The sequence below is a fragment of the Calcarisporiella thermophila genome, assembly GCF_041956535.1.
Source record: "Calcarisporiella thermophila strain CBS 279.70 unplaced genomic scaffold VTP21scaffold_19, whole genome shotgun sequence".
Classification (NCBI taxonomy): domain Eukaryota; kingdom Fungi; phylum Calcarisporiellomycota; class Calcarisporiellomycetes; order Calcarisporiellales; family Calcarisporiellaceae; genus Calcarisporiella; species Calcarisporiella thermophila.
In genome coordinates this window covers 597,716-623,932 of record NW_027192209.1, presented here as the reverse complement: position 1 = coordinate 623,932, position 26,217 = coordinate 597,716, and the positions used below count along the sequence as shown (strand labels likewise).

Here is a 26,217-nt window from a genome sequence, read left to right as displayed (position 1 = left end):
CCTTGATGTCTCTTTTAGCTGGCGGCTTCTTTCCCTGGCTCTGGACTGGCGCACCTGACGCTTGTTTTTCTTTTTCTTCTTTGATGGCCTCACTCATCATCATATTGCCTAACGTCATAGCATTCGATAAAAACTCTTGAAATTGCCTGAAGTTTTGCAACATGCCCTTGATGTCTCTTTTAGCTGGCGGCTTCGTTCCCTGACTCTGGACTGGCGCACCTTGAGCTTGTCCTGCTTTTTCTTCTTTAATGGCCTGCTCCATAAACATGTTGCCTAATGTCATAGCATTCGATAGCATCTCCTGGAACTGTCTAAAGTTTTGCAACATGCCCTTGATGTCTCTTTTGGCAGGCTCCTCATATTTTGGTGCAGGTAATGCACTCGTCTGACTAAGACATAGAGCGGAAATAAGAAGAAAGATAAAGGCGCTTTTAATTCCCTTCATAATGTTGTTTTGGTAACAGATAGTGCTCTCGTCCACTACAATTGGGGTTATTTATAATGTTTTTATAGTAATACAATTTCACTCTTCTCTCATGCGCCATTCTTCTTTCGCATCTTATTATTTTCTTTTACCCTTGTTACCGAGCTTTCCAGTTTTGCCACATATTTTTCACTTGTATTCATTTTATTTGTGCCTAAGCTGACTTATATATACGCCTAAGTTAACCCTGGCTGCTTTTGTGAAGAAATAAACATTGCTCTACAATAATTTTAAAGAACCCGCGTATATTAATTTAATGCTTTATACAATAATTTTATTGTGGTTTAATATGTATAATTTATATTAGTTATACATGGTAGATATCAATTGATTACTTAATTTTAGTAACATTGCCATAGAGTTTATTTCACCAGAACAAATTAACTCATAATAATTCATACTGTCTTATGGGAATATTTGAAAGATAATCAAAAATCAGCGCGAGTGATCAGCAACAATTATTTATAATTGGATCATAGCTAGACATAAACTCATTAGAAAAAAAAAAGCGGCAATGCGTCTAGAGTCTATTTTATTAACCAGTCTATGTAAACAACTATTAATAGGAATAAATGCGAATTCTTTCGTTTCATTGTCAAATATTAAATACGTGATCGCAATTAGAACTCATGTTTTCATAACTTAAATTTAATATTTACTGGCTGACTTAGAGATTATTACTTCAATCTTTTTAGTTTCAACCAAATTTTGGTTAAATTTTTCTTTCATGTAGTTTCCAGTGTCCTAATTGGTTTTCCTCAAGGGTATTATAGAGTTATAACTAGGGTAGAAATCAACCGATTGTACCGATACCGTTTCTGATCAACTCTCCGACACAATCCGATTTCACTCAAAACACATTGAACGCAGAATGCGCCAATTTTTGTTTCTAAATGCTTTATTCTTAGGTCCATGTGTATCTTTTTCAAGTGCTTAGCTATTCTTTCTGAAAAACCAATGTCGCATTGGAGGATTTATTATTTCTCTTATTTAATGTGTTTATTCGTAGTAAAATCTTTAATCATACTTTAGTTTTATCTTTATAGTGTTAAGCTTCAATTTATTACCGACCACATTACTCTTTGTTGGGTTGCCGTGACCAAAGCAGAAGCTATTGTGCTGGTCAATTCATTTACAACACGTCGACAATAATCCAAATTGACTGTGGACTTTGTCAGTCCACACTTCACCATGAAGGAGAGACCGATTTATTGAATATAAAGAACTGGCTCAAAGAAAATAAAATATAAAGTTGAAAAAATAAATGCTTTCGTTGAATGGATGTTTAACAAGCTAGAAGAACGCTTTCAAGATAAAGTATTGTTCATTTCCCGTAAGCCGTTAAGTACGCTAGGTTTAAATAAGTATAGACCGTGGATTGCCGACAAAATCCAAGTTCCATGATAACGTGGCCAATTTATTAGATAAAATGAGCTGACACAAAGAAATAAAAATAAATAATATTTATTTTTCTATATTATAGAAAAATACGTTAATTAGAATTTGATTTCAGCTATAAATAGGGTCTCTCGAAGATGTCTCCTTGGCCGTTCTGAGCTGGTTACTTCCGTTTAAATGGATTCCCCCCTTGAAATATTGCAAAGGGAGTCAGAGAGATTCAGAAAAGGAGTTGCAGAATGCAATACTCCTAAGTTTCCACCCGTGAATAATATGCGTAGAACTTCCTCCCAGGAACCTTTAGGGCTTATCGATCTAAGAAAACCAAACTAAAAACACGTCAAAATGAGGTTGCATGGGGAGGCCTCTTCCCCATGACCTTGTTCATGTATTTTTGGAAGTGCTGTATTTTTTTCGGTCCGAATCAAGAGAGTAGTGTTTTTGAGGGCTGGAAAGGGGCGTAAACACAGCTATATTGCCTTGAGCTCCTTGCAGTTGATGTGATATTGGCTCTCTGTTTCTGATCACGGACCTCCTATGATAAGTGATACGAATATTGCGCCCCATCCACTGTCCGACACATCAATTGTAGTGGTCTCAGATGGTGCCAGAGAAAGAAACGAATTCCTGCTCTGCTTTTTGAGTTTTTCTGCCCGCCACTCTAGCTATTCAAAATATTTCCCTTGGATGGCTGAATGGGGCGATTCTCTGAATCAATATAGTCGACTGAAGGATCTTCATATAGAACTTTTCGCCGATAGATCTAACTGTCGAAGGTCTACGACTGGTTTCAACTGCTCAGACCGTTTTGGAATTACAAAGTGGTTTTATACAACACCGGGAAAATCTGATGTAATTTAAATCGTTCTATCACTCCTTTTTCTATTAAAAAGCTTATCTCTTCGGTCAATGCTCTTCGGGATCCATAGGTATTTGTCTTGGGATACATATGCGAAATTGTCTCAGAGAAGCATGAATTCTATCTAATAATCGCTTTATATTATCTCGTATTCACCTTGGGGAATATATATATCGCGCCACTCGTTTTTGAACCTTAGCAGTCATCCCCCTATGTAATACCTGATCTGTCGGAGAGCTCTTACTTCTTCCTACCAATCGAAATGGGAGAGCTGATTCGTTCCACCCGCCTTCTCCGAGTCTTTTTTTTTGGAATAATGTTTCGCGTGCGTAGTGAATCTCGTGTGCTTTCTTTAGGAAGACTTCCTGCTACTCAGTTTCCCTACTGGGCGCTCATTTTCTTCTCGGACGTGAGCGCTCTCTTAGCAATTTAATTTGATCGGGTCATCTGGTAGCCTATCCTCGTCAATGAGGAACTAAACCCCTTTTTCCCCATAAGCTAGAGCTTGGATGCTTGGATTTATTATTAGGTAGGTTTTAGTGTGCTTTATTTGGTTTATCTACCCAGATATATCGAACAATAGGTTCCTTACCTCTAAACTGTGATTTGCCTGAAAAGCACTTAGGTTCCTGGGAGGGAGGGGAGATTTCGACGCGTGTTATCGGCCTCAACATCGTGAAACGTGTATTTGTTAACAAAGTTTGTGGACTATTTGAATATTAGAAATGGTAAATTTTTGATATGCAATGACGACATTAAATAGCCTTCGGAATTAAATTAGTGATTATTTTTCGAATAACGAGAGCCGTAGTTTTTGAAATTATAATTTTCCGAAACCACATTTGCCTAATATACACTTTTTACCGGAGTCTATCAACGTATTTCATATAAATAAAACATAAATATCGGAATAGAACTAAATAAACTATTACTATACTTTTTTTATACTATTGACAGAATTAACGTTTCTTCGAAAAAATTTAATGAAAATTGAAGAGCTGAATATTTTAGATATTATAGACTTGGAAGAAGCTGGCGAAAATCTCTTCCAAAGCCGAAATCTTTTGTCGCACCCACAAGTACTTCGACCGGGAGTTTTTGGTAAAATAGAATATGAAATATTAGGTTTTAGAATTCTTATCATTACGGGATGCCTCAGGTGGTCAAATAGTTGCTCAATCACTAAATGCAGCCTATAAAACTGTGACGAAAGAGTTTAAGGCCCATGTAAATAGCTTTTCACTTTGACTTTCGCATTTTTCACTGACGCTTTCACTCTTCTTTAAAGAGCCTCCATGCCTATTTCCTACTTCCGGCTCTTTCTGAGATTCCTATCCTCTATGAAGTTTATCGGGAACGCGATGGGAAAACTTATGCTGCTCGCGTAGTATATGCACGTCAAAATGGCCGTAGTGTATTTACACTAATGTGTAGCTTTACTAAGATAGAAAAGAGCGAGTTCAATCACCAAGTATATTTACTCATCATGAATCGATTCAATTGAAAGCTTTTAATTAAAATAATGTATTTATTTGCTTTTTTTTATTTTTTAGCACACAATGCCATCAGTTCCCTCTCCAGACACATTTATATGGTAAATAATTTCTCTTATACATTCCTATGTAAAACATAAGGAATAATGGATACATTCATTTTCATCTGATGGCAGTGAAGAAGAGAGATTTAAACTGACCTCGGAACAAGCTAAATGTCCTCCGTTTCATCGTTATTTACTTAAAGATAGATTTAGAAACGTAGAGTATCACTTTTATAGAAGTATCTTCATATGTATATTAAACCTAAATTTCTCTTTGTACTCTAGCAAATTAAGCCCTTTGAATTCCGCGCCATTGTCTCTAACACGGATGAGGGTTTAATAACTCCTCCAATTAAAGCATCTCATAGATATTTTTGGCTCCGCTCCCGAAAAAAACTTACGGATGACACCAGAGAGCATCATTGTGCTTTAGCATTTGCTTCAGATGAAGAATGCCTTTTTACAGCAGGTCTTCCGCTCGGGGTAGCATTTGTTACAGATCCCCACATCTCAATGCTTACTAGTCTAGACCACACCCTTTATTTTCACGAAGAATTTAGAGCAGATGAGTGGTTATTATTAGAGCTAGAGGCTGTAAAGCTAAAAAACGCTCGTGGATATGTACTTGGCCGAATTTACAGACAGGATGGAACCCTAGTTGCGAGTATAGTGCAGGAGGGTATCGTGAGGATAAAGCAAGGAAGCATGGATAAAGTCCTAATGCAGGAGTGCAAATTCTAGATAATATCTATGTGTATATGAGTATATGTAAATGAGCCCAAATATATTCTAATATATAACTTTATTACAAATTTTGCTGGATGGTTAGGATAGACTAGCTCTTAATTTCACTTGTATATTTGAGTGCCAATAGTTTTAAGTAAGAAGTTGGTAGAATTATGGCTCATATATTTAGTTCATCGTCGAATTTCTGATAAAATTATATGAATATAATACCTCATTCACTATATTCTCTTTAATCAGCATAGCACAATCAAAGCGACTGCTACTTATTGATATTTTTCACAAGTTAGTTTTACCAGGTATATATTGGTAGAAAAATTTATTAATATATAAATGATATTTGATGTCAGATCTACTAAATTCTAATCGAGAAAGTTATCCAAACTATGCAATGGAAAATTCGCAAAATGACTTTGCTCATAGCTTTTCAAGTCGTGGCTAAATAATTCATGCCAGCTAAAGCAGATCTTGGTTTAAATTCAACGCCGCATCCATTTCCTCTTCAGTCCTAATGAAGGGTCTTCACTTCCTCAATATGGGTCTCGATTGAAGATCAATCATTTTTCAAGGACGCGAGTGTGTTAGGAATACTTCTTGATATATTTTTTTGCAAGAATTTACAGTAGCTCCTTGGAGAGGAAAGATTAAGTATGGATGAAATGTTTGACGTAGATAACATTGATTCAAAGTAGGTGAAATTCAACGATGTCATAATTTAATCAGGGATATTCCAGGATTTTCTTAAGCCTCCTCTACCTGATTTGGAAGTATTCCAAACCGAAATCCAGAAACAGGGCTATATTGAGAATGCTGATTACATTACAACTATTATTGAAATTTGAATTTATTTTCACTATTGAAAAACGTTATCGATTTAAATCACTATCTTGAATGAATATACTAGTATTTGGTTGGATATTCTACATCATCTCGAGGACTTTTAATGGCGGCTACGACATGCGATTGACATAATAGAAATTCGAATCCCTGGAGGTTTTGGTGTGGTTGTATCAAAAAATAGTTCGAGATTTAACGATTATCACAAAATGCCTAGACTAAAGCAGGAATCAGGAGGGAGTAGGATTTGCCATACAAGATCAATATTTAAAGGGGACATTCCTTTAGCGCGTATTTGTAGTATAAACATTACATACATACATACATAAACTTTGAATAACCGACATGAAGTGCGCTTTTGGCTTAATTTATCTCGTTTTTATTTTCTGCATCTACACTCTATCCGACGCGTCCCCATTTTTCTTTGGGTCCCCTTTAAATCAAGGGCTCTCTCAGGCCTCGTCCCCCAGTCAGACAGATTCTTCTTCTCAATCTGCATCTCCCTCACAGGCTTCTTCTAGTCAAAGCCCATCATCTTCTCCCCAGAATCAGTCTCAAAACCAGGCGTCCTCTCCCAGCCAGGCTTCGTCTGCTCCTCAATCCTCTCCTTCCGATCAAGCAATGCCTTTTGCCCAGGCAGGTTCCGCCGCTCAATCTCCATCAACTAGTCCAACTGAATCTTCTGCTCAAACCTCATCTGCATCACAGCCACAGCCTGGAACTTCTGCGCAAGCTACTCAATCTTCTGGTCAAATGGGACAACAAACTCAATCCTCCTCGCAGTCTGGAGCTTCTGCTCAAGCTACTCAATCTTCTGGTCAAATGGGACAACAAACTCAATCCTCCTCGCAATCTGGGGCTTCTGCTCAAGCTACTCAATCTTCTGGTCAAATGGGACAACAAACTCAAGCCTCCTCGCAATCTGGGGCTTCTGCTCAAGCTACTCAATCTTCTGGTCAAATGGGACAACAAACTCAATCCTCCTCGCAATCTGGGGCTCCTACTCAAGCTTCCCAGTCTTCAGGTCCAGCACAATCCTCTTCTCAAGCTTCCGCTACTCAGAGTGCATCTCAATCCTCTCAGGCTACCCAGATGCCTTCTATGCAGCAAACAGATATGAACAATCAAGCTCAAGGCCCGTTAGTTCAATTGCTTAAATTACTTCAGCAAAGTTTGACTAAAGCTCTTCCAAATCCTGGGCAAGGAAAATTGTAGCTTGAGATATAACTATGAGATAATCACAATTAATATTTTAAAAATTAAAATGTATACACATATTGTATATGTATGTAAACACTTATTTCTGCTTCAGTTCACAAGACATATGGTGTCAATAAATATAGGACTGCATTGAGCATATTACAGACAAAATAATTGTCGCTAGATATCAAGTGCTCATACTCAGCTTTTGAATTTTTTCGTTTTGGAGCGCTTCTAAGCATAAATATGTATAATCCAATGTGTACTGAATTTTATTAACTACGGTAGAAATTGCGTGGAAAATATGTCTTCGAAATCCCACTATGACGTAATTCCAATTCTTTCAAATCTAACGTAAAAGCCACCCAAGAAATTCGACTTACATTGTACCTAAATCTACTTGGCACTATGAGTCAGTGCCGCAACTTATAGCTGGTCTCTACTCTCTGATTGGCTGAGATTCTTTTTGCTAGTCGGGGTCGTTCCCGGATGAGTGGAATATATTAAAAGGCAGTCAATTGCTCAGAAGGTTCACTACTTTATCCAGAGACATGCTCACCAATATTCCCCTCGATTTTTTGTGGAAAGGCGCACTCAGCGTCGCAGTGATTCTTGGCATTGCTGGGATTCATGCAATTGTGGGTTTGCTAGTCGCGCCCCGTCCCTTACGTAGTATTCCAAAAGTACCTAACCTTCTCTCTCTGGATGGTGTCTGCTCCTTCGGAGCCCAAAACGTGCTTTATTCATAGTCATGGAATAATTATAAAATATTAAAAATATAAACTTAAGTCTATATTGGTTAGATTTTTGTATAACTAAAAATAATTCGAAAAAAAAATAAATTATATAAGTTTGGCGTCAGCTATTCTTGTTCTCTAGCTTTGAGAAATCCTGCGAATCCGTGCAATATCTGGTGTCGTGGTGGGTGGGCATCCAGCTTATCTAACACAACCGATCCACCCTAATAGCAGGCCATACCCCTCGTTCAAATATCGAGGGGAGACATACTCATACAAAGCGATGCCGTTCGGTCTAGCTTCAGCCCCACGAATTTTCTCAAAAATAATGAAAGACGTGTTAGAGCCATTAAGGCGAATTCCCTTTGGGTTCTCGCCCAAGGGGAATTTGCCTTAGGAGCCTTCACAGGCTTGGCCAATGCCCTTTAGGCATCAAGCCCAAGATTCTCTCCCTGGATGATGTTTCGTCGGTAGGTTATCCCTCAGCTCTGTAATAGAAGCGTCCGAATGTTGTTGCTGAGGTCCAGTTAGCTGCTTTCAGTATAGATTCTAGCGGCGTGCCCTGCGCTAAGGCATAAAGGCATAGGATGATGAGGTGCTTGTGGTTGAGTGGGCTGTTGTTAGGATACCACATTCGGAAAGCATATCTGTGATGCATCATGTTACAGTATCCCCAGTTGCAGGAGCTGGAGGTTTGCGAGCTGTGATGAAGAAAGTCGGGTAGCTATCGTATCTGAGTGAAATCTCTCTGGCGCGGGACATAGCTCTGCAACTTCTATGAATGCATGGAGTTTTATGATCTTTTCCATTACTTCCTTGGGTTTTATGGTGGTAATTTGCTTTGATGTTGGTGTGCCATCATCCTTGATAATGAATTGCACTCTCTTCGGTGGTATTCTCGCGAGGTCAGACCTTGATCTCCAGATAGTTGTTAGTGCTAATAGAATAGCTGTTTTTAGTCCTAGGCGTGCCAATGGAGTCTCACGATTAGTTGAAATCGTTGCTATTTTTTCTACTACCCTCTGGACGTTCCAAAATGGCTGATTTCTCCCTGATCGGGGCGCCACTTCTTTTGCTCCTTTGATTATTGCCTTGATCATTGATTGATCTGTCATGGGTGCTGTTTCTGAGTGGGGCATCTGCCACGTTCTAGAGATCGCTGATCGGTAGACTTGTATTTCTCACTTATTTCCGCAAAGAACATTGCGGCCTTAGGTAAGTCGCACCTGCACGGATCTCTATCGTTCGTTTTGCGCCATGATGAGAATTTTTTCTACGCTGAAGTGTAATGTTTTCCAGTAGTTGCCCTTTCTGCCTTGGAGGTGAGTTCACTTGCCTTCTCAGGAACTCCTTTTGCTTTGAGTGCATGCCTGACAATTTCCATGCGATCACTTGTGCTGACTGTCGTGGGAGCGCCTTTGGGGATTTCAGGTGTTGTAGATCGAGGATCACTGGTGGTTTGATTGTTAGATTCAGAGCTTGTGCTATCCATGGTTGTGTCGTCGAGATAATATGTTAGGCGAAATCCTTGTTTCCTTAATAGCTCTAACAAGTCTTACATTGGCTTTGAGAAAATTCGTGGGGCTGAAGCTAGACCGAACAGCATTGCTTCGTATGAGCATGTCTCCCCTTGATATTTGAACGAGGGGTATGGCCTGCTCTTAGGGTGGATCGGTTGTGTTAGGTAAGCATTGCTCAGGTCGACAATGATTAGATAATCCCTCGGTTGGATCATGTCCTGTATGGTCGGCAGCCCCTCCATTTTGAAAGGTTGGTATTGCACGTATTGATTGATCCGTCGAAGATCCAGGAGTGCCAGGATTTTTGTTTTTTTCTCGTTTAGGAAGTGGCTGGACAGAAAGCCGGTTGCTTTTTGACACACCTTCTATTACGTCGTCTTTTATGAATTCTTTCACTACTTTATCTAATGCCTGTAGGTCGTTGTTGGATAGGTGGAATTGACTTACTGGTTCTTCGGGTGGTAATTTTTCAAATTGTATTCTTACCCCCTCTTGAATAGACATTGTGCTCCAGCTCTTACCAATGAGTTTCTTCCATTTTTAGGCGAAGTGCTGTGTTCTTCCAACCGGAGGGATGCTTACCCCTAATTCCCGGGGATCGTTTGAGTCGAGCTCGTGTTTGTTGGATTGCTCGGTGTATTGTTGTAGTTGGTAATGGAGTTGTTGTCATAACGCTGGTTTCTGGGGTTCCTCAGCCCCTGTGAACCTATTCCCTGTGTTCCACTGTTACACTGTCTTCTGCCTTTGTAGTTGGATCTGCTCTGAGGTTCTTGATCTGTGTGCTTGGTCGAAGAGTATTGCCGCTCTTTACTGTTCAATAACCTCGCTAATAAAACCCTCTCCAAAAAGGTCGGCTCCTGAGCTCGACCGTACGTAAATTTTGCACCCCGGGCGATGCCATGCAAGAGTTTGGTCTCTTTTGCGATCCTAGATCGACGCTCCACTTTAATCTTTGCGGCCATATGTAGGATGAGGTAGATTGTATCTACAAGGGTGACTGCGAGGTCTTTAGGGTCGATTTTCCTTGGTCCGAGTCCATTCTATTGAGAAAGAGTAATAACGGTCTTGCGAGTCCCAGGATGTCTTTTTGAATTTCTGCAAGGTAGACGTCCAGTAGTAGCACTACTTTTGAGATATGATGTTACCAGAAGTTCTCCAGCTTTGGACTTTGGAGGTAGCCTCCCCCTTGGGGGTGGTTTCTTATGGATGAGGCGCTTTGCTAATCTGCTTGATAAGAGTGAGAAGGTGGAGTCTTCTGGAAAGAGGTGTCTGGCACTTTCTTTTAAATCGTATACTCCAGCCTCGCGTGCTTCAATGGCGGAAACCAACTTTTCTGCTTCTGCTTCCTCTTCTGGATCATTGTCAGAGTGAGTTTTCTATTTTGTCCTCGTACTGCTGAGCATTCCTGTTTTATCTACGTTCATATCGTTGCTCTAGTTGGTCCAGTCTGTCAAAGATCGTTTCGAAGGCCTCTCAAAGCTAGAGAACAAGAATAGCTGACGCCATCTTTATATTATTTTTTTTTCGAGTTATTTTTGGTTATACAAATATTTAACCAGTTTAGACTTAAAGTTTATATTTTGATATTTTATTATTTTTCCATTACAATGAATAAAGCTCTTTTTGGGCTCCGAAGGAGCAGATATCCGGAGAGAGAACCTTGGGCTCGATGCCTAAAGGGCATTGGCCGAGCCTGTGAAGGCTAATTCGACAAACATTGCACCCAAAACTACTTTCCGCTACGAGTCAGTGCCGCAACTTATAGCTGGTCTCTACTCTCTGATTGGCTGAGATTCTTTTTGCTAGTCGGGGTCGTTCCCGGATGAGTGGAATATATTAAAAGGCAGTCAATTGCTCAGAAGGTTCACTACTTTATCCAGAGACATGCTCACCAATATTCCCCTCGATTTTTTGTGGAAAGGCGCACTCAGCGTCGCAGTGATTCTTGGCATTGCTGGGATTCATGCAATTGTGGGTTTGCTAGTCGCGCCCCGTCCCTTACGTAGTATTCCAAAAGTACCTACGCTGCCATTCTTAAACTCGCTGTTTCGCTCGGAGTCCATTGAGTCGATCAGTAAGAAATATATGATACCTGCTCTTGAAAAAAGAGGCATGGCCTCGGTGAGTTGACTGTCTTTTTCAATTTCAACAAAAATAAAAACAAAAATAATAACGAAGGGCCTATTCTTTGTTATAGCTATGGATCATTGGAAAATGGAGTGTATTCCTTAGTGATCCAGCATACATCAAGATATTCATGTCCCGCACAGGTATGTTTTCATCCCAAAGCTATTTAATATTCAAATTATACATCAACAAAGTTCTTCGCTAGATATTATTCCTAAGGTCAAGACCTCGACCCAGGGTAAATATGTTACCGATTTCTTTGGCGCGGAGAATATTGCCGTGAGCAACGGAGAGGTACACCTTCATCTTTTTCTGTTATCAATTTATTCAGATTATTTGATAGTTTTACATAATTTAGGAATGGAAACGCCACAGAAAGGCATTTTGCAACCTTCTTACTTTTTCACATCGAACCAGAATTATCTAACCTTCGTCCATGTTCGCTATAGGTACTTAATCCCGCTTTCCGGCATACAATACCTACACAAATATTCGGAGAATGTGTGCACGAACTTTTTGAGTATATCGATTCCGCTAACTCTCGTGCAGATGCTGTCGACATCCCTGCACTCATGCGAAGACTCACTCTGGATGCCCTGGGGAGAGTACTTTTCAGATTCAACTTCAACGCTCTGAAAAACCCGGACAATGATTACTGCAAATTCTATCACCGTACCGTTGATGGTTTATCAAATCCATTTCGCGCTTTATTTCCTAAGGCCGAGCCAATTATTTCTCTATTCGACAGGGATGCCATTCAATCACTTGCAGGCTTTAATAAGGTAAAATGGATCTGCTTTTCAATCGATTTGACCTCGTTAAATAATTAGTGTATCGTTTCTAATTAGCTAATTCTGGGTATTATCGAGAGTAGAAGGAAAGAGATCCAAAACGGCCTCTACAAAGAAGAAAAAGATCAACACAAGGACATGCTGACGCTGATGATAGAGGCAATATCCACTGACAGTGAGAGTGGATGGACTACGGAAGATATCAAGGTAATCTCCTACCCTAGTATCACAACGTCCAAGTACCAAGTGATAGCTATAAATGTGCTCAACTATTAATATTGACTTACAGAACAATCTGATGGTCTTCTTCCTTGCTGGTCATGACACAACTCAAGGGTATATAGAAATATCACCAAGGTTGAAGCTAATCATTAACTATGGCCTTTGATCAGGTCGCTTTCTGTCGCTATCTATTACCTTGCTATCTTTCCCGAAATACAAGAGCTCGCCCGGCAAGAGGTCGATCGCATCCTTGGCGGCTCGAATCCCATGAAAATTCCCAGCATTGAGGACTGCCGGAATATGAAGTATATTGATTGCATTATCAAGGAGGTGTGTATTTCTTCTTGTATTCCTTCATTGTAGCTGAGATCCTTAAGCTTTTTCATCCAAAGACGCTTCGTATTCATCCTCCCGCTGCCAGCGCGGGGCCTAGGGTTGTGGAAGAACCAATTGACATTGATGGAGTTACTATGCCCAAGGGAACCCAACTCTTTGCCGACATATATGCCCTTCACCACTCCACTAAATACTGGAAAGATCCCCAAAAATTCTGGCCTGAGAGATTCTACCCTGAAAACAACCCGCCGCGAGAGGCATGGATGCCATTTGGGGGAGGCTCGCGTATTTGTGTATGTTTGCAATAGACTCATATATTCAGCTCAAGGAAAAATGGCATTTTTTTCATTCTTGTTGATAAACAGATCGGCATGCAATTTTCGCTAACGGAACAGCGTGTAGTGCTCTCCATGCTATGTGAGTACCATTCAATCCTTAATATAATACACTATCGGCTTAATCTTGTATTTCAAAATACTAGTGCGCAACTATAGCTGGAGGCTGTCTGCCAACTCGCCCCATGCAAATGGATTACAAATTAATGGCATGCTCGGCATACTACGTCTGAAAGATCTTTTAATACAATTTGAAAAGCGTGCCTAGGATGGATCAGCACTTACCATAGATTTTTATACACGAAAGAATATCATCAACCAATATTAATTTGTAAAAATGTTTTGGAAAAGTGTGAGTTTTTATTAACAATCCCCCCTCAGTGTGCAATTGTATAATCTCTTATTTTTGGTCAATAAGAGTACTTGTAACCAGAATCCTCTCAAATATAGCGAAAGTTATTAATAGGACTAACATCGAATAACAAGCTTAATCAATGAAGATAAGCTAATACGTGCTCTATTTTCAGTTACAAAATAGAAATATATCAAACTTTAAAGTGAAATTCCCAACGGGTGCTGATGTAGTGAATGCTGGTGGCAGTGTTGAATTTTTTTGTCCAAAATAACTTGACTTTCATTATGTATTTCCTCTAAAACACAAATCCTTTTATAATCGGGAGTTTGATATGTGTATTTCTGGTTTAATTAATATTCCAAATGGCCAATTTATTGATATTCGTTTAGAGCTTAATAGGAGCATCATACAAAACCTCTCTCCATTTCCTGTTCCCTGAAGGCAAACATATCGAGATGGAGATTTTCGTATCGCGTGCAATCTCTATAGATGACTCTTTTTCCTCACACTTTATGCTAGTTAGTTACATCATCGTCATATTACATTGGCTAATAAGAATCAAATATACATTTAAGTTCGTTGATCGATCTCTAAACCACAAAATATACAAAGGCAAATTTTCGATATGCAAAGGACCATGCTATAATTAGAAGAATCATAAACTGCAATAAAGAGGGGAAAATCCCTGCTCGAAGTTCACTCTACTTTGGTTATGGCCAATGATTTAACCACACTCATTTTACTTCTAGTTTTCGAGAGAAGCAAAATCTCAAATCCTCATCCAACACCAGCTCCCCTAGGCCATTCTTCTCTACCCTTGCGACAGTAGTCTGAGGCACTTCTTCTTCTTCAGGTTCGGTTAGCTGTGTCCCCTCGATTTTGTTCAGCGCCTTGTTCTTCTTCCATTGGTGCAAGCGGTATACGCGATCCTCAATACTGTCTTCAACTACGTACCACCAAACAAAAGTCTCTTTAGTCTGACCAATTCGATGCACTCGACCGATGGCCTGCTGCTCCAAACCCATATTCACCAAGGGCTCAAAAAATATGATGTAGCGCGCATCTATCAATGTAAGGCCACTGGACTGGCTCATGGAATGTAAGCACATCACGTGGGTGTTAGGGTCGCTCATGAATTTTTCCACCGCAGAAGCATGGCGGTTTTGTTGACGCTCCAATAATACGTATTGGATGTTGTTGTTTCCAAGCGCGATGCAAATATAACTCAGGAGCCGTGACCATTGCGAAAACACTAGTGATTTCGCACCCGGATCTTGCTGTTGAATATATTTAAGATGCCGCACCAGGGTATCGATTTTGGTCCCATATCCACCATTGATCTCGATAACACTGAGGCTTGCAAGTAACTGCTGGGACGATAGCTCGCTGGCTGGAGGTTCACGGTGAGTGGGGGTATATTCACGACATGCTATTTTCCACACGTCTTTGCGTCCAACCATTTTGGCACACATGGCACATCTTTTGCGAACAAAAAGCCAGCGCTCAGTGCAATCTTCGCAATAGCGATGACCACAGGCGGTCATATATCCAGAAGAGTATTCACACCGACAAATGATACAGGTGAGTGATTTATCCTTAGCCTCTTCTTCCATAAGAGATTCGAGATACCGCCGCCTAGGTATGAGTTGGTGTACTTCCTTTTCGATCTTGATTTCTTCAGAAAGCAGCTTCTGTTGTGCTTCTAACGGGTCCTTGAATTCTGGATTTGTAACTGTGTCAGAAATATCTTGCAATTGCCGATAATAGGCGACTCGCGCATTAAAAATGTTTCCAAAATTGGTACTCTCCCTATGAAAAAAAAAAGGGTTAATTGAGCAAATGCTTCATAAATTTATTGCAACTATTTTTGGGGGGAGGGATAGTAAAAGAATGCTTTACTTTTCAAGCTTGGCCAATATTGCCTTTTGGTTCTTCATTTCCCGTCTGAGTCGCTGTTCCTCAATACGAATTATTTCCTCCTCTTCGAGACGTAGTGCTTTTGTTTTCTGGACAGCGAGTTGTGCTAACAAAGTGGAAAACGAGATTGATTTCACAAATTTGAGACGCTCGTTGTTGAGCTCCTTCTTTTTCTCATTGAGAGCCAACTCGGGCTCCGTCAAGAATTGCCTCGCCCGAGTTGAAACGGGTTCTTCACGAACAATATAACTAGCATAACCCTCAATGAGTCGCCTTCGATCGGCCAATGCTTTGCTGTACACATCCAGGTATATTTCCAGCTCTTCCTGTATCTCGAGAGATTTTTGGTATTCCTCCCCAGTCGCGTCACCCTCTCTCTCGACTAGCCTCGATCCCAACCCATCGATAATGTGGGAGCGCCAATCTTGAAGAATTATGGCCTGAGAATTCAACAACTCCGACAGATCATCCGCACGTTCAATTATATCCCACGACAGAAGACCGGCGGCATGTTCAGCAAAGGATGCAGTAATATCATGGTCAAACTCCGGGTTGATCTTGCCGATAAATTGGTTGGCTCGTTGTTCAGCTGCTCGCAAGATAGTTCTACGAATTTCTTCCGCCTTATCGTAATATTTAGTTTCCTCCTCTTCATTCTTCAATTGATGGTTAACATTGGCGGCGAAAAATGTCACTTGATGTTCCAAAAGCAACCAGTCGTGTAGACGCATGGCATCCACCTCCATGGCTGCACTCTCTGCTGAGGGTGTGCCTTGGTCGGGCTCTGCGTTGACGCTGGGGGTGTTAGGAGTGTTGGGCTGCGTGTCCTTTTGCTCCGTTAATTCAGTAATTCGCTGATGAATAGGAACTAGAATCGACAGATAGATGGCAAGTCTACAGTATATATTATTCCATCTCAATTAGCGATACGTAGAAGGATAATGGGGAAGGCGAAGAATAGCCGGTCGACTTACGCTTCTTGAAATTGCTCGGACTTTTCGAAAGCAAAGCCGCGCTTCCACTTGGTATAATAAAGCGATCTCTCAAGTGCATAGAGTTGGCTCATGGTCTGACGATACATTGCTTTGAGTACTTTATCAAGCGTCTGTAAGTCGTATCCAGTACCGAGGATATTCCGGCTTTCGACTCCAATTTGCGGATGACAGCAGGCCTGTCTTAAGCGCCGTAGCCAGCTGCGCAATTTGGCTTTTGACGAGTTTAACCACTCACTTTCAGTCTGATCAACCCCATTTCCGGATACTCTCCAATCACAATTGTCCAGGCCATCGATATCCACCTCACGGTTGAACAACTCGCAAAGATCGTCGTAATAGCGCCTCTCAATTTTAGTTAACTTAAGCCATAGAGTGTCATGGTGTTGGGGTGGTATGAAGAGTTGATCCCGTACCATAGCCTTTGTGTTCCGGTTAAAAATTGGCCGGAGACATTGTACAAGAATGTGGCGGTTTACAGGCAAAGCCAAACTATTCCAAGCCTGTACGTTATTGAGTGGGTATATGTCCAAAAAATAAAACAATCCGTGCAAATCATCGAGTGATTGCTTGCAAGGAGTTCCAGTAACACACCACGCGTGGAATCGTGGAATCATATGGGCGAGCTGTGCAGTTTGTGCTGTAGTTCGGTCAACCATTTGTGCCTATAACATTTTTTGTTTAGAAACCTGGCTCTAATTAACTTATCAGAAAACATATAACTCTACATACTTCGTCTAGACAGGTCCTCCACCATTTCACCGATAGCAGTGGACTCAACTTCCATTCATATTTTTCCGCATGCCGACGAGGACGCTCTTTTTTCTCGCGGTAATGAAACTCTTTTTGGAGGGTTGCGTATGTAGTTAAGACGATATCATATTCGCACAAACTTTGTGGAGTTATGTCCTTCGAGTTTTCACGAGAATATACAAAAGTGCGCAGAGTTGGAGCATGCTTGCCAATTTCTGAAATCCATTGCCAAACCAGATTAGGAGGACAGATGATAAGGGTACCGCCAATAGGATGTGCGTCTTTAGTCCGCTTGTCAGGAGGATGAAGGAGAGTGAGTGCCAGAATTTCAACTGTTTTGCCCAGTCCCACTTCCTCTGCCAAAATACCTGTGTAAATTATTGATAAGTTTTTAACAACTCATTTTAAGTTAAAGGAATTGAATCGTACCTCCTCTGACGGGCTGATACATTTCGTAAGCACTTGGAATATCTCTGCACACTGCGCCAGTTAATCGATTTACCAGTAAGGGCTCTGGAGACGAGCCTATCCTCTCCCAACAAGGGGGAAGCCTCTCCTCTGAGAGCCAATTTCCGTTATTCCCTTTGCAAAATTTGCTATTCTTGCTGATACTGGCGCCCTCACGTCGAAGCATCCATAGTACACTATCGTGTTGAAATGGCATCAATGTTGTATTGAAGTGTGGTAGTTCAAATGTCGACGATACATCGTGGAAACGTTTGGGTTGAAGTGCATCATACAAACTCCTTATCGCAGCACCTTCGATCTCGTTAGCATAGGTAGTAGGGTGAATATCATATGGAAAAAGGAAATAGAAGAGATCCTGCATTCGAAATGTAGCAATATCTGACATGACACTTGAGCTTACTACACCTCCATCGATATACACTTCTGACTCCAAATGCATGCTGATCTCGCTACTGATTTTATTAACGTTGAAGATTAGCCAATTGTTTAATCGACAAATCCCATTCTCTTGTAATTTTCCAATTGCTTCACACAAATGTCCACTTCGCCCTTTAACTCGCTTTCCTAAATATTTGTTTTGTAAGCTGATCCAGGTGGAATCTACTGCTATTTGAGCTATCCTTTCCGCCAGTGTTTCTCCTTCTAGATTTTTGACCGTTACAACTGCTTGCTGCTCATCGGAATCATAACTCGACTGTACTGGTAGACATATAGTCTCGAGATCTAGCTGTATCAAATAGGCGCAGAGATCTGACCACACGCTATTCTCAGCTTGCTCGATATTACAAAAATTGACACGAATGATTTCACAAAGAAGCTCAGATCGTTCCAGCTGCGAAGGAATTCCCGGGTCCTGTTTTCGGCCTTCGATCATGGTTCGTTTTCTCGGGGGTTCACCAGGATCATCAACCTGCCGTTTGCCAAGTTGTATTTTACTGTTAACAACATTTCCGGCTTGCAGTGTCTCTAGTAATACGTTATATACAAATGAACTTCCAAGTTCCTCTAATATGACTTGCATAACGCTGGATCAATGGTGAGTGATAATGTCAAAATATGTATATATAGGGAAAAATTAGGTTAGGTTGCCAGGTTTGTTTTTGTGGTGAAATATCATCTCATCGATATATCGTATTTGCAAGATACTATTAACTTTCATGCCACAACGATGACTACTTTTCTCCAAGTCACCACCCTAAGATACAAGTCATGGAACAATAATGCTAAGATAAAGTTAACAATCTGGCGTTATTGGGATATTGGGATATTGGGATAATAAATTGAAATCTAAGAAGTTGTGGAAAAAAGGTTACCCAATTGAAAGACTTCAAGGATTAAATTTCATTTTGCTCTTGATTTGCAATCCAAATTTACTCAAGAGGAGAGCTTCTTTCGATATCGTGTTCAGATAGAAGTGATTGCAAATAATATTAAATAGAGACAAAATCAAAGTGAAAGCTCTAAACTTTGCTATCATTATCGTGTAAAACGAAGCTTCGTTCGAAAAACATACAAGGTTCGGTCAAAAACACTTTGGCGACCTGAGCTATCCCATTCATGAACGATTTCAATATGACATCTTATGAATTAAATTCCATTAGCATAATGAATCATAATAAATAGGATACTTTATTAGGTTTATATAAGTAGTAAAATAGGTTCGTGATAGAATATACACACATAAATCGATCTCTATATTTTTGGAATCAAAACAATTGAATCCTAGCGGCATCCAGCATCGCGTCAATCTTTTTTTTTTCCAATGTCGCGCGGCAATCCCGACAGTGCTGAAAACAATCAAGACCGCACCGCACAGACTGAGGAAGGTGGGTATTTCTTTAAAGAAGAATATATCAATCATGAAAGCGTACACCACCTGAGTAACCCCAAAGACGGTTGCGGGGCCAGCGGGCGCCAACTGCAATCCGTAATTCCATTGGCATTGGCCGAGGAATGCAAGCAGTCCGACCGACGCCAGCAAAAACCAATCGCTGCCCCTAGGCATAACGAAGCCAGATAAGAGCATCCCAACAAAGGAAAATATCGTGCTAATGATTCCAAAGTTGGACACATGAACCAAAAAGTGCACGTCGGTTCCAGCCTTTCGAACAATGACGGAAGCAACAGAAGCTAACATAGCGCCGAGGAGGCCGCATATCACGGGGAACATTTGCATAGGCGAGAGATCATTATCCTTTGCAGATGACCGTGCATAAGAGATTAGAACAACTCCGGTGAAAGCAAGAAGTGCTGCACAAATGTTGAAAAAAGAAAATTCCTCGCCCAAAACAACGCGGGCAAGTATGGAGGTAAAGATAGGACACAGGAAATAGATAACTGTATGCGAAGAATATCAATGAATCAACTACTTCCTCCAAAGGATCCTTCAAAGGACATAAGCAATTTTACCTGTAGCAACAGAAACGGGTAAAGTAGATATCGTGTAAAAGAAGAGAGCTAGCGCAACACTCCCCGCCAACGCCCGGAAAAATATCAGATTCCTTAATCTTTTCTTTCCAAAAGGATGCAGTTTGAAGCAACTACATCCCAGAAAGCCCAACAACATTTGCGCCAGGGACCGGAAGAACACTATCTCCATCGAGCTGAAGTTTTGAGAAGAGAGCTTCACTAGTAACGTCATTGCTGAGAAGCAGATTGCGCTGCAAGCCATAAGCAAATAGCCTAGGGTTTCTCGCTTGTTGACATGGACAGGAGAAATATGCCCCTTCCCCGAATTAAGTAGCGGCGTCCCTTCATGCGACATCTCGGTATAGTCAAATATAAAACTCTATCTAGGGACCGCAATGGAACAGTAAATTAAGGGAAGAAGGGCGCCCTTTAGGTCAGAAATGCAGCAAAAGATTAAATGGGCGAGAGCAGTTGCCTAATAATATAAATGAGAATGTGTTATGACTCAAATGAGACATTAGTGAGCATTAAGCCACATATTTCTTCGTAGTGAGGGAATAAAATTCTCAAATCTAATCCCTGAGAAATTACTGAGAATTCAGATCCGCCACAAATCGATTGGCATACCCATTTCGCTTCTGCGTTAAGGCCTCGCCACAAAGCTTCGGCCAGGAGCGGTCACCATGTTACTGTGTGGATACTATACGACAATAAGCCTCAAAACAATACATTTAACCCGGAGTTGTATTCTTGCCTCTTGCTCTCCCAAATAGTCTGAGAAATTGCCAAGCTCTATTTGACGACAGGATAACTCGACAAGTCTCCCGGCACTAAAGCTTCTTCTAAATTCAATTGATCCTTAAGATACTGTAGAGGTTGTCAACTATTCCGTTCCGGGAACCCACGCTATAAACCCTCAATATCAGTTGCAATGATTGGCTGGCGACGTTTTTTTGAAAACATGCTGTAGTTGGACGAAATTGAAATTTTGTTATTTTGCCACAAAGCTAAAATATTAATACAAAATGTAGACTGTTATGGACCGTGGTGAATTTAACCCATTGTCCAGCTAACAGAAGACCTAATCTTTTATTTTAAATCTAATCTCTTCAATATTACGTGATATGTGAAATGTTTCTCTTGTTATACCATTCTATCTATTCTACTATTTCCATCTATCTGTTTTCTTGTTCTTATATAAGGCTTAGCATTTTTATTCTAATTAATAACAAGTTCCTATCGAGTTTGAGATTTTCGGTGCTATTTCTCCACATTTCCTAAATTCAACATAACAAGACAAAACTTTATAAAAAAATTATGCCCTAATTATCATCCTCAAATAGGCCATGGCCAAAGAACTCACGGAATCCAACAAAACGTTTGGTTCTCTTGCTGCCCAAACGGGATAGCGCATGGAAATCCTCTTCTGGAAGCTCGTCCAACTGGAAATTCTCCTCGATTCTCTTGAGATGACTAGATTTCGGTATTACGGACTGACCCCGCTGGATACCCTATGAGATCAGGACCTGTGCTGGTGATTTGTTCAGTTTTTGAGCAATGTCAATTACCAGAGGTTCGTCTATGACACGAGAAATGGTGCTCTTATTTTGAAATTGTCCACCTAGCGGTGAAAACGCAGTTATGTGGATTCCCTGTTCTTTGCAAAACTCAAAGACCTCTTCTTGCAGCAACAACGGATGTGCCTCTATTTGATTGACCGCTGGGACGATGGACGAGTGTTCAAGCAATCTCTTTAACCGAGGCAAGTTAAAATTCGAGACTCCAATGGCTTTCACCTTGCCTGTTTTCAAGAGCTTTTCCATGGCGATCCACGTGTCCACAAAGTCGACATCGTCTAGAATGGCGACCCCACTCTCGTCCTTGGGGATGGCCTTTTCGGAAGGAATAAAAGCAAGAGGGCTGTGCATCAGATACAGGTCGAGATATGAGACCCCTAAGTCGGATAATGTCTGGTCGAGTGCCTTTTCCACTAACTCTGGTCTATGATGGGTGTTCCAGAGCTTGGACACCAAGAATAGGTTGGAGCGTGGAACCTTGGCCTCTCTTAAGGCTTCTCCTATTTCTCGTTCGTTGCCGTAGACCCATGCACAGTCTATATGAGTGTATCCGACTTCCAGTGCCTTGAGTACCGCGATCTTCGTTTCTTTTTCCGTTTTACTTTCGTAAGTTCCAAGGCCAATAGCCGGGATTTCCTGACCTGTGTTCAATTTAAGCGTTCTTTTGCTCAACATAAGGTGTAGTCAACAATTGCTTGATAGAAATAACGAGTCAATAGCAAGGCTTAATATGCTTCCCGATTCACATTCTTTAAAGGCTTCAAAATTCGTCCAATTTATATGCGTTGGCCAATGCTCTTCATTTTGTGACTGGTATTAGTAATATTGAAATGAGTAATAAATTGCGTACTTTCTCTCAAATATTCAGTTATGCCATTTTCTAAACAACTAATTTTTTTCATCGGAATTAGTAATATCGTTGAAATCAATAACAAATAGGATGCCTTCAAAGTTATTTTTTGGCAAGCAAAGCAATAGCTAGACTCACCTTTCTCGAATGCTGAATGCTCAATTCCCCATTAAAGAATTTAATTAAATTGGACTAGCTGGCTTACGTGTAGAGTTAACGTACCCTTTTTTTTTTTCCTAAACAAAGGCAATAGATAATTTTTAATCTTTCTCCGACGTTCTTGTGGCAAAATGGTTCCCTTAGGGAATTCTTATTACCATATTAGGAAATTCATATTACCATTTTGGGACAAAGATTACAAATCTCTGTCCCAAAATGGTAATTTCAGTTTCGTTGACTCTGGCAATTACACCTCAACTTTGCCAAGAGAGAAGGTGCAAAACGTGGCATTTACCAAAATAAAATAGCATAATCCAAGGATCCAAGTTAGTGCATTTATTTACTACGAGATTTGCTTTATTTTTATTACAACATTAAGCCTGGAATTACCAAAAAGAGCAATAAAATACAATTTAGCATTACGGAATGAAAATTTTAGCAATAGTGCATACCTCGTGAAGGTGGGGCCATCAAACACCCAATCATTGGATTCTTCTCGAAGAAAGCATCTCACCATTAAGGGAGATGCGTAGACAAAAGACAAAAGACTACAGGCAAAGAGTAGAAGAGAATGAAGTCAAGACTGCTTATGCATTGGTTTTGCTCAATCCGTCGTACACGTATGGTTTTAATCTAGAAATAGAGCTTATTCGACTTATAACCTAAGATCGACCTACTACATGGCCAAAGGTTGCTTTGAATAAGTAGGTGGCATCCAGTAAGATAACTCGGAACCTCACCCAAAGCAAAATAGTTAGCTTGGATTGATCACAGAGGATGCCTATTTTTCAAATAAATATTTAACTCCCTTACAAAAGTAAAGCGACACTTAATTAACAGGGCCATGGGGCACTCCAGATGGTCAATTGAGCTATAAACAAAGGGACATGTTATTTCATTAGATGGATGGTTTGGTGCAATGAGCGTAGCGATATGGATTATAGGATGGAATTGTTATGCTCGAGCTCGTCATTGCAATAAACATATATATATTAAGGTTGAGAAGAAATACATAGAAAACCGGAAAAAAAATAAGGCAATAGGATGTGGGGTTGAATATACAAATAGAAAAATCAGCTCATTCCAGTGATATTTTTCCATCTAGGGTTGCACGTAATACCGTACAAGTCTATTGAATACAAAGAGTAGTTAGGGTATCGAAGTGGAAGTGGCATTGAGACTTCGGATTGTGAGTACTTACCAACGCTGTGGAAGGGGTTGCAATGGCAATTAATAGTAAGTTTCCTCGTCGACGGGCAATATCTTCAAGAAATTAGACAAATTAGCCTTTCGGGTGTATCTCCCAATAAATGACAGCTAGATACTAACGTGTTTGGAGGGTGTTTATACCCCATTCCGTTGAAGAAATGAATTTCATCCTTGTTCAGAAACATCAACGCGGCTAGTGTGTGCACCGAGGCATCCCCCCATCTTTCATAGAAGAATCCACCCTCCTTGTCTAAATACTCGAAATACTTGGTGTATGCCTCGGAGCGCCACAGTCGAAGGTCGCCGATCTCAAAATTGGACCAGAAATGACACAAGTTCCACGTTTTACCATTGTCATCGGAAGCAAACTCAAGCGAGTTATTCTTTGCAATAAGATGTGGATATTCTTTCATAAAGCGCTTCGTCGTCTCCCACAGCGTGGGAACGGTTTCGACCACCTCGTGCAAAGTAATTACGAATCCTATTCCAGTAGCAACATATCAGAGCGCATGAAAGGAAGGGTTCGCAAAAAGGTTAACTGAACGAATAGGCGAAAATACTAACCATATTTCTTGCCATTATCTTGCATGAATAGGAAGGGGTCATAGTCCACAGGACAGAAGTACTCTACACCCGGCTCAACGCGCCAGTAGTAGTCGAAGTCCTGGAGAAGCGGGTGGCGATAGAAAAAGCCCGACTCGAATCTGGGGATGATAAGATGCCCATTCAACTGTGAGCGATATGGAAGCCTAACTGAACAAGAACAAACCTGCACATGTGCCTATAGGGCAAACTTCCCCCATAAATGACTTTATTCCTTGCCATTTCTTCGCGCGCAAGGCGTGCTTTCTCTTGGTCAATCCAAGGAGGGATGCTCCAATATTCTTGTGAAATTTTACCTTTAAAAGCCAAAGGAGCTCTTAGAAGGAATGGAAATAGCTCACACCGGCATGGGACTCACCGTAATAAGTGGGTGCATTGGTCATGGCGCTTGTCATTTCTTTGAAGTCATCGCTAAAATCCTCCTCATTTAGAAAGACCCAGGGATAGGCATAATCTCGGTTGAACATGTCCTCCATCTGCTGCATCGACTTCCGCATTTCATATACATCCGTGTTGCGTGCCAGGACGACAAGTGCCGCGCGAGCACGGCGCTTGTTGCTGACGATAGTTTCAGTGAGGGCGGGTTGAACCCTGGCAGTATTATCCGTGGATATATCAACCATCTCTGGAGAGTGGATGAGCCTCCGTCCGGAGAAGTAGAATGAAAACAGATAGTGCAGTCCTATGAGATTGAGGAGGGCCAGTAAAAGGTACTTGAAGTGCACGCGTTTATACATCGCTTGGAGCGTATTATTATTCACGATCTCTGGACTTTAGGATGGAAAGGGATAATGAACGTGAAGGACGGATGGCTTCTACGCATTAATTTTATTTTTCATTTATTATTCTCCCGAGAAAATCTAGCTAAAGTACTTTATTAATTCTGTTAAGGATAATTTTCAGGGTTCCCAGTCCAGGGGGGTGGATCCTTCCAACTCTAGTAAAATCTTCCCTTCTAGGATTTGCCTGATTGGAGGAATTATTCTCTATTTGAAATGACCTATTTCCCCCTAATATTTCTTAAAGTAAACTGAAACTAGCCTAAAACGAGTCTAGTGTGGTTATTAAAATTGGATCTCAATCTCATGTTGAAGTATCCTTTGTAATGTTTTCTCATATCCGGTCAAAATTTTACATTATAAATGCAGTGATTTTTCAGGGTAGATGACACGGCTCATAATTACATGTTTGAAAAGCAAACTACTCATCTCTAAGTGCTTAATTGGTAAAATGCCCTTTATAAGTAGGGGTTTCTATATTCATAGATGGGTGGTGAAATATACAGCTTACTAATTTAATAATTCCAAGACGTAAGGGAATATAAATACAATAGGCAAGACTAAGGGAAAGGGGGATTATGAAATGGAGTAAATTTAAAAACCTGGTATCCATTCAGAAGAGACGTCAATGAAGGTGAAGGTAAATATATCACAAAAAAGAAAATGAAGATTTTTTTTTTGCAATATTGTAAAGTAGCTAGATATCACTCGATGGCAGGGAAAAAGGAGAAAAGGGTAGATACGACGTGTATTGATAGATATGGATTCAAAGAAAAATCAAGGTTATCGCCTTTATTGCATTGGCGTCTAAACTTGAACCATCCAGACGCGCTGTCGTGCAACACAGCACCCTGCCATCATCAGTATCAGGGTGGGAAAATATTTATTTCACATCAGCTACGGCCCACAAATGATATGGAAGATAGAGTGCAGGGTGGAAGATGGAAATTTTCTGAATACACTCTGCCTCTTCTTACCCATCTTCCAAAGGTCACGTGGGTCGTTCATTGCAAGCCATC

At 40.6% G+C, this 26,217-nt stretch overlaps 10 protein-coding genes across 10 annotated transcripts; 3 read left to right on the top strand and 7 right to left on the bottom strand.

Annotated features, from left to right (window-relative positions):
- Positions 1-14: 14 nt before the first annotated feature.
- Positions 15-445, bottom strand: VTP21DRAFT_4063 (uncharacterized protein; the record flags this gene model as incomplete). Its single annotated transcript, XM_069394433.1, has 2 exons — positions 15-25; positions 94-445. 2 exons carry the CDS (start codon positions 443-445, stop codon positions 15-17), a joined length of 363 nt encoding a protein of 120 aa, XP_069248942.1.
- Positions 446-3,724: 3,279 nt separating this feature from the next.
- VTP21DRAFT_4062 (uncharacterized protein) lies at positions 3,725-5,019 on the top strand (the record flags this gene model as incomplete). Its single annotated transcript, XM_069394432.1, has 6 exons — positions 3,725-3,842; positions 3,901-3,968; positions 4,030-4,212; positions 4,295-4,335; positions 4,411-4,495; positions 4,564-5,019. 6 exons carry the CDS (start codon positions 3,725-3,727, stop codon positions 5,017-5,019), a joined length of 951 nt encoding a protein of 316 aa, XP_069248941.1.
- Positions 5,020-6,204: 1,185 nt separating this feature from the next.
- Positions 6,205-7,074, top strand: VTP21DRAFT_4061 (uncharacterized protein; the record flags this gene model as incomplete). The annotated part of the gene is made up of 1 exon (XM_069394431.1): positions 6,205-7,074. One exon carries the CDS (start codon positions 6,205-6,207, stop codon positions 7,072-7,074), a length of 870 nt encoding a protein of 289 aa, XP_069248940.1.
- Positions 7,075-8,458: 1,384 nt separating this feature from the next.
- On the bottom strand, positions 8,459-8,935 carry VTP21DRAFT_4060 (uncharacterized protein; the record flags this gene model as incomplete). Its single annotated transcript, XM_069394430.1, has 1 exon — positions 8,459-8,935. One exon carries the CDS (start codon positions 8,933-8,935, stop codon positions 8,459-8,461), a length of 477 nt encoding a protein of 158 aa, XP_069248939.1.
- A 134-nt stretch (positions 8,936-9,069) lies between these two features.
- Positions 9,070-9,854, bottom strand: VTP21DRAFT_4059 (uncharacterized protein; the record flags this gene model as incomplete). Its single annotated transcript, XM_069394428.1, has 3 exons — positions 9,070-9,280; positions 9,356-9,646; positions 9,838-9,854. The coding sequence occupies 3 exons, from the start codon at positions 9,852-9,854 to the stop codon at positions 9,070-9,072; spliced, it is 519 nt and encodes a 172-aa protein (XP_069248938.1).
- Positions 9,855-9,900: 46 nt separating this feature from the next.
- Positions 9,901-10,740, bottom strand: VTP21DRAFT_4058 (uncharacterized protein; the record flags this gene model as incomplete). The annotated part of the gene is made up of 3 exons (XM_069394427.1): positions 9,901-10,356; positions 10,462-10,667; positions 10,710-10,740. 3 exons carry the CDS (start codon positions 10,738-10,740, stop codon positions 9,901-9,903), a joined length of 693 nt encoding a protein of 230 aa, XP_069248937.1.
- Positions 10,741-11,200: 460 nt separating this feature from the next.
- On the top strand, positions 11,201-13,395 carry VTP21DRAFT_4057 (uncharacterized protein; the record flags this gene model as incomplete). Its single annotated transcript, XM_069394426.1, has 11 exons — positions 11,201-11,437; positions 11,514-11,586; positions 11,649-11,737; positions 11,802-11,822; positions 11,893-12,225; positions 12,292-12,441; positions 12,524-12,570; positions 12,627-12,786; positions 12,849-13,085; positions 13,158-13,209; positions 13,274-13,395. 11 exons carry the CDS (start codon positions 11,201-11,203, stop codon positions 13,393-13,395), a joined length of 1,521 nt encoding a protein of 506 aa, XP_069248936.1.
- Positions 13,396-14,216: 821 nt separating this feature from the next.
- Positions 14,217-20,376, bottom strand: VTP21DRAFT_4056 (uncharacterized protein; the record flags this gene model as incomplete). Its single annotated transcript, XM_069394425.1, has 7 exons — positions 14,217-15,291; positions 15,382-16,293; positions 16,374-17,056; positions 17,124-17,512; positions 17,574-18,578; positions 19,422-19,949; positions 20,022-20,376. The coding sequence occupies 7 exons, from the start codon at positions 20,374-20,376 to the stop codon at positions 14,217-14,219; spliced, it is 4,947 nt and encodes a 1,648-aa protein (XP_069248935.1).
- Positions 20,377-21,343: 967 nt separating this feature from the next.
- VTP21DRAFT_4055 (uncharacterized protein) lies at positions 21,344-22,273 on the bottom strand (the record flags this gene model as incomplete). The annotated part of the gene is made up of 2 exons (XM_069394424.1): positions 21,344-21,532; positions 21,590-22,273. The coding sequence occupies 2 exons, from the start codon at positions 22,271-22,273 to the stop codon at positions 21,344-21,346; spliced, it is 873 nt and encodes a 290-aa protein (XP_069248934.1).
- A 1,407-nt stretch (positions 22,274-23,680) lies between these two features.
- Positions 23,681-25,156, bottom strand: VTP21DRAFT_4054 (uncharacterized protein; the record flags this gene model as incomplete). The annotated part of the gene is made up of 6 exons (XM_069394423.1): positions 23,681-23,736; positions 23,809-23,870; positions 23,958-24,297; positions 24,381-24,520; positions 24,586-24,715; positions 24,778-25,156. 6 exons carry the CDS (start codon positions 25,154-25,156, stop codon positions 23,681-23,683), a joined length of 1,107 nt encoding a protein of 368 aa, XP_069248933.1.
- Positions 25,157-26,217: the final 1,061 nt, after the last annotated feature.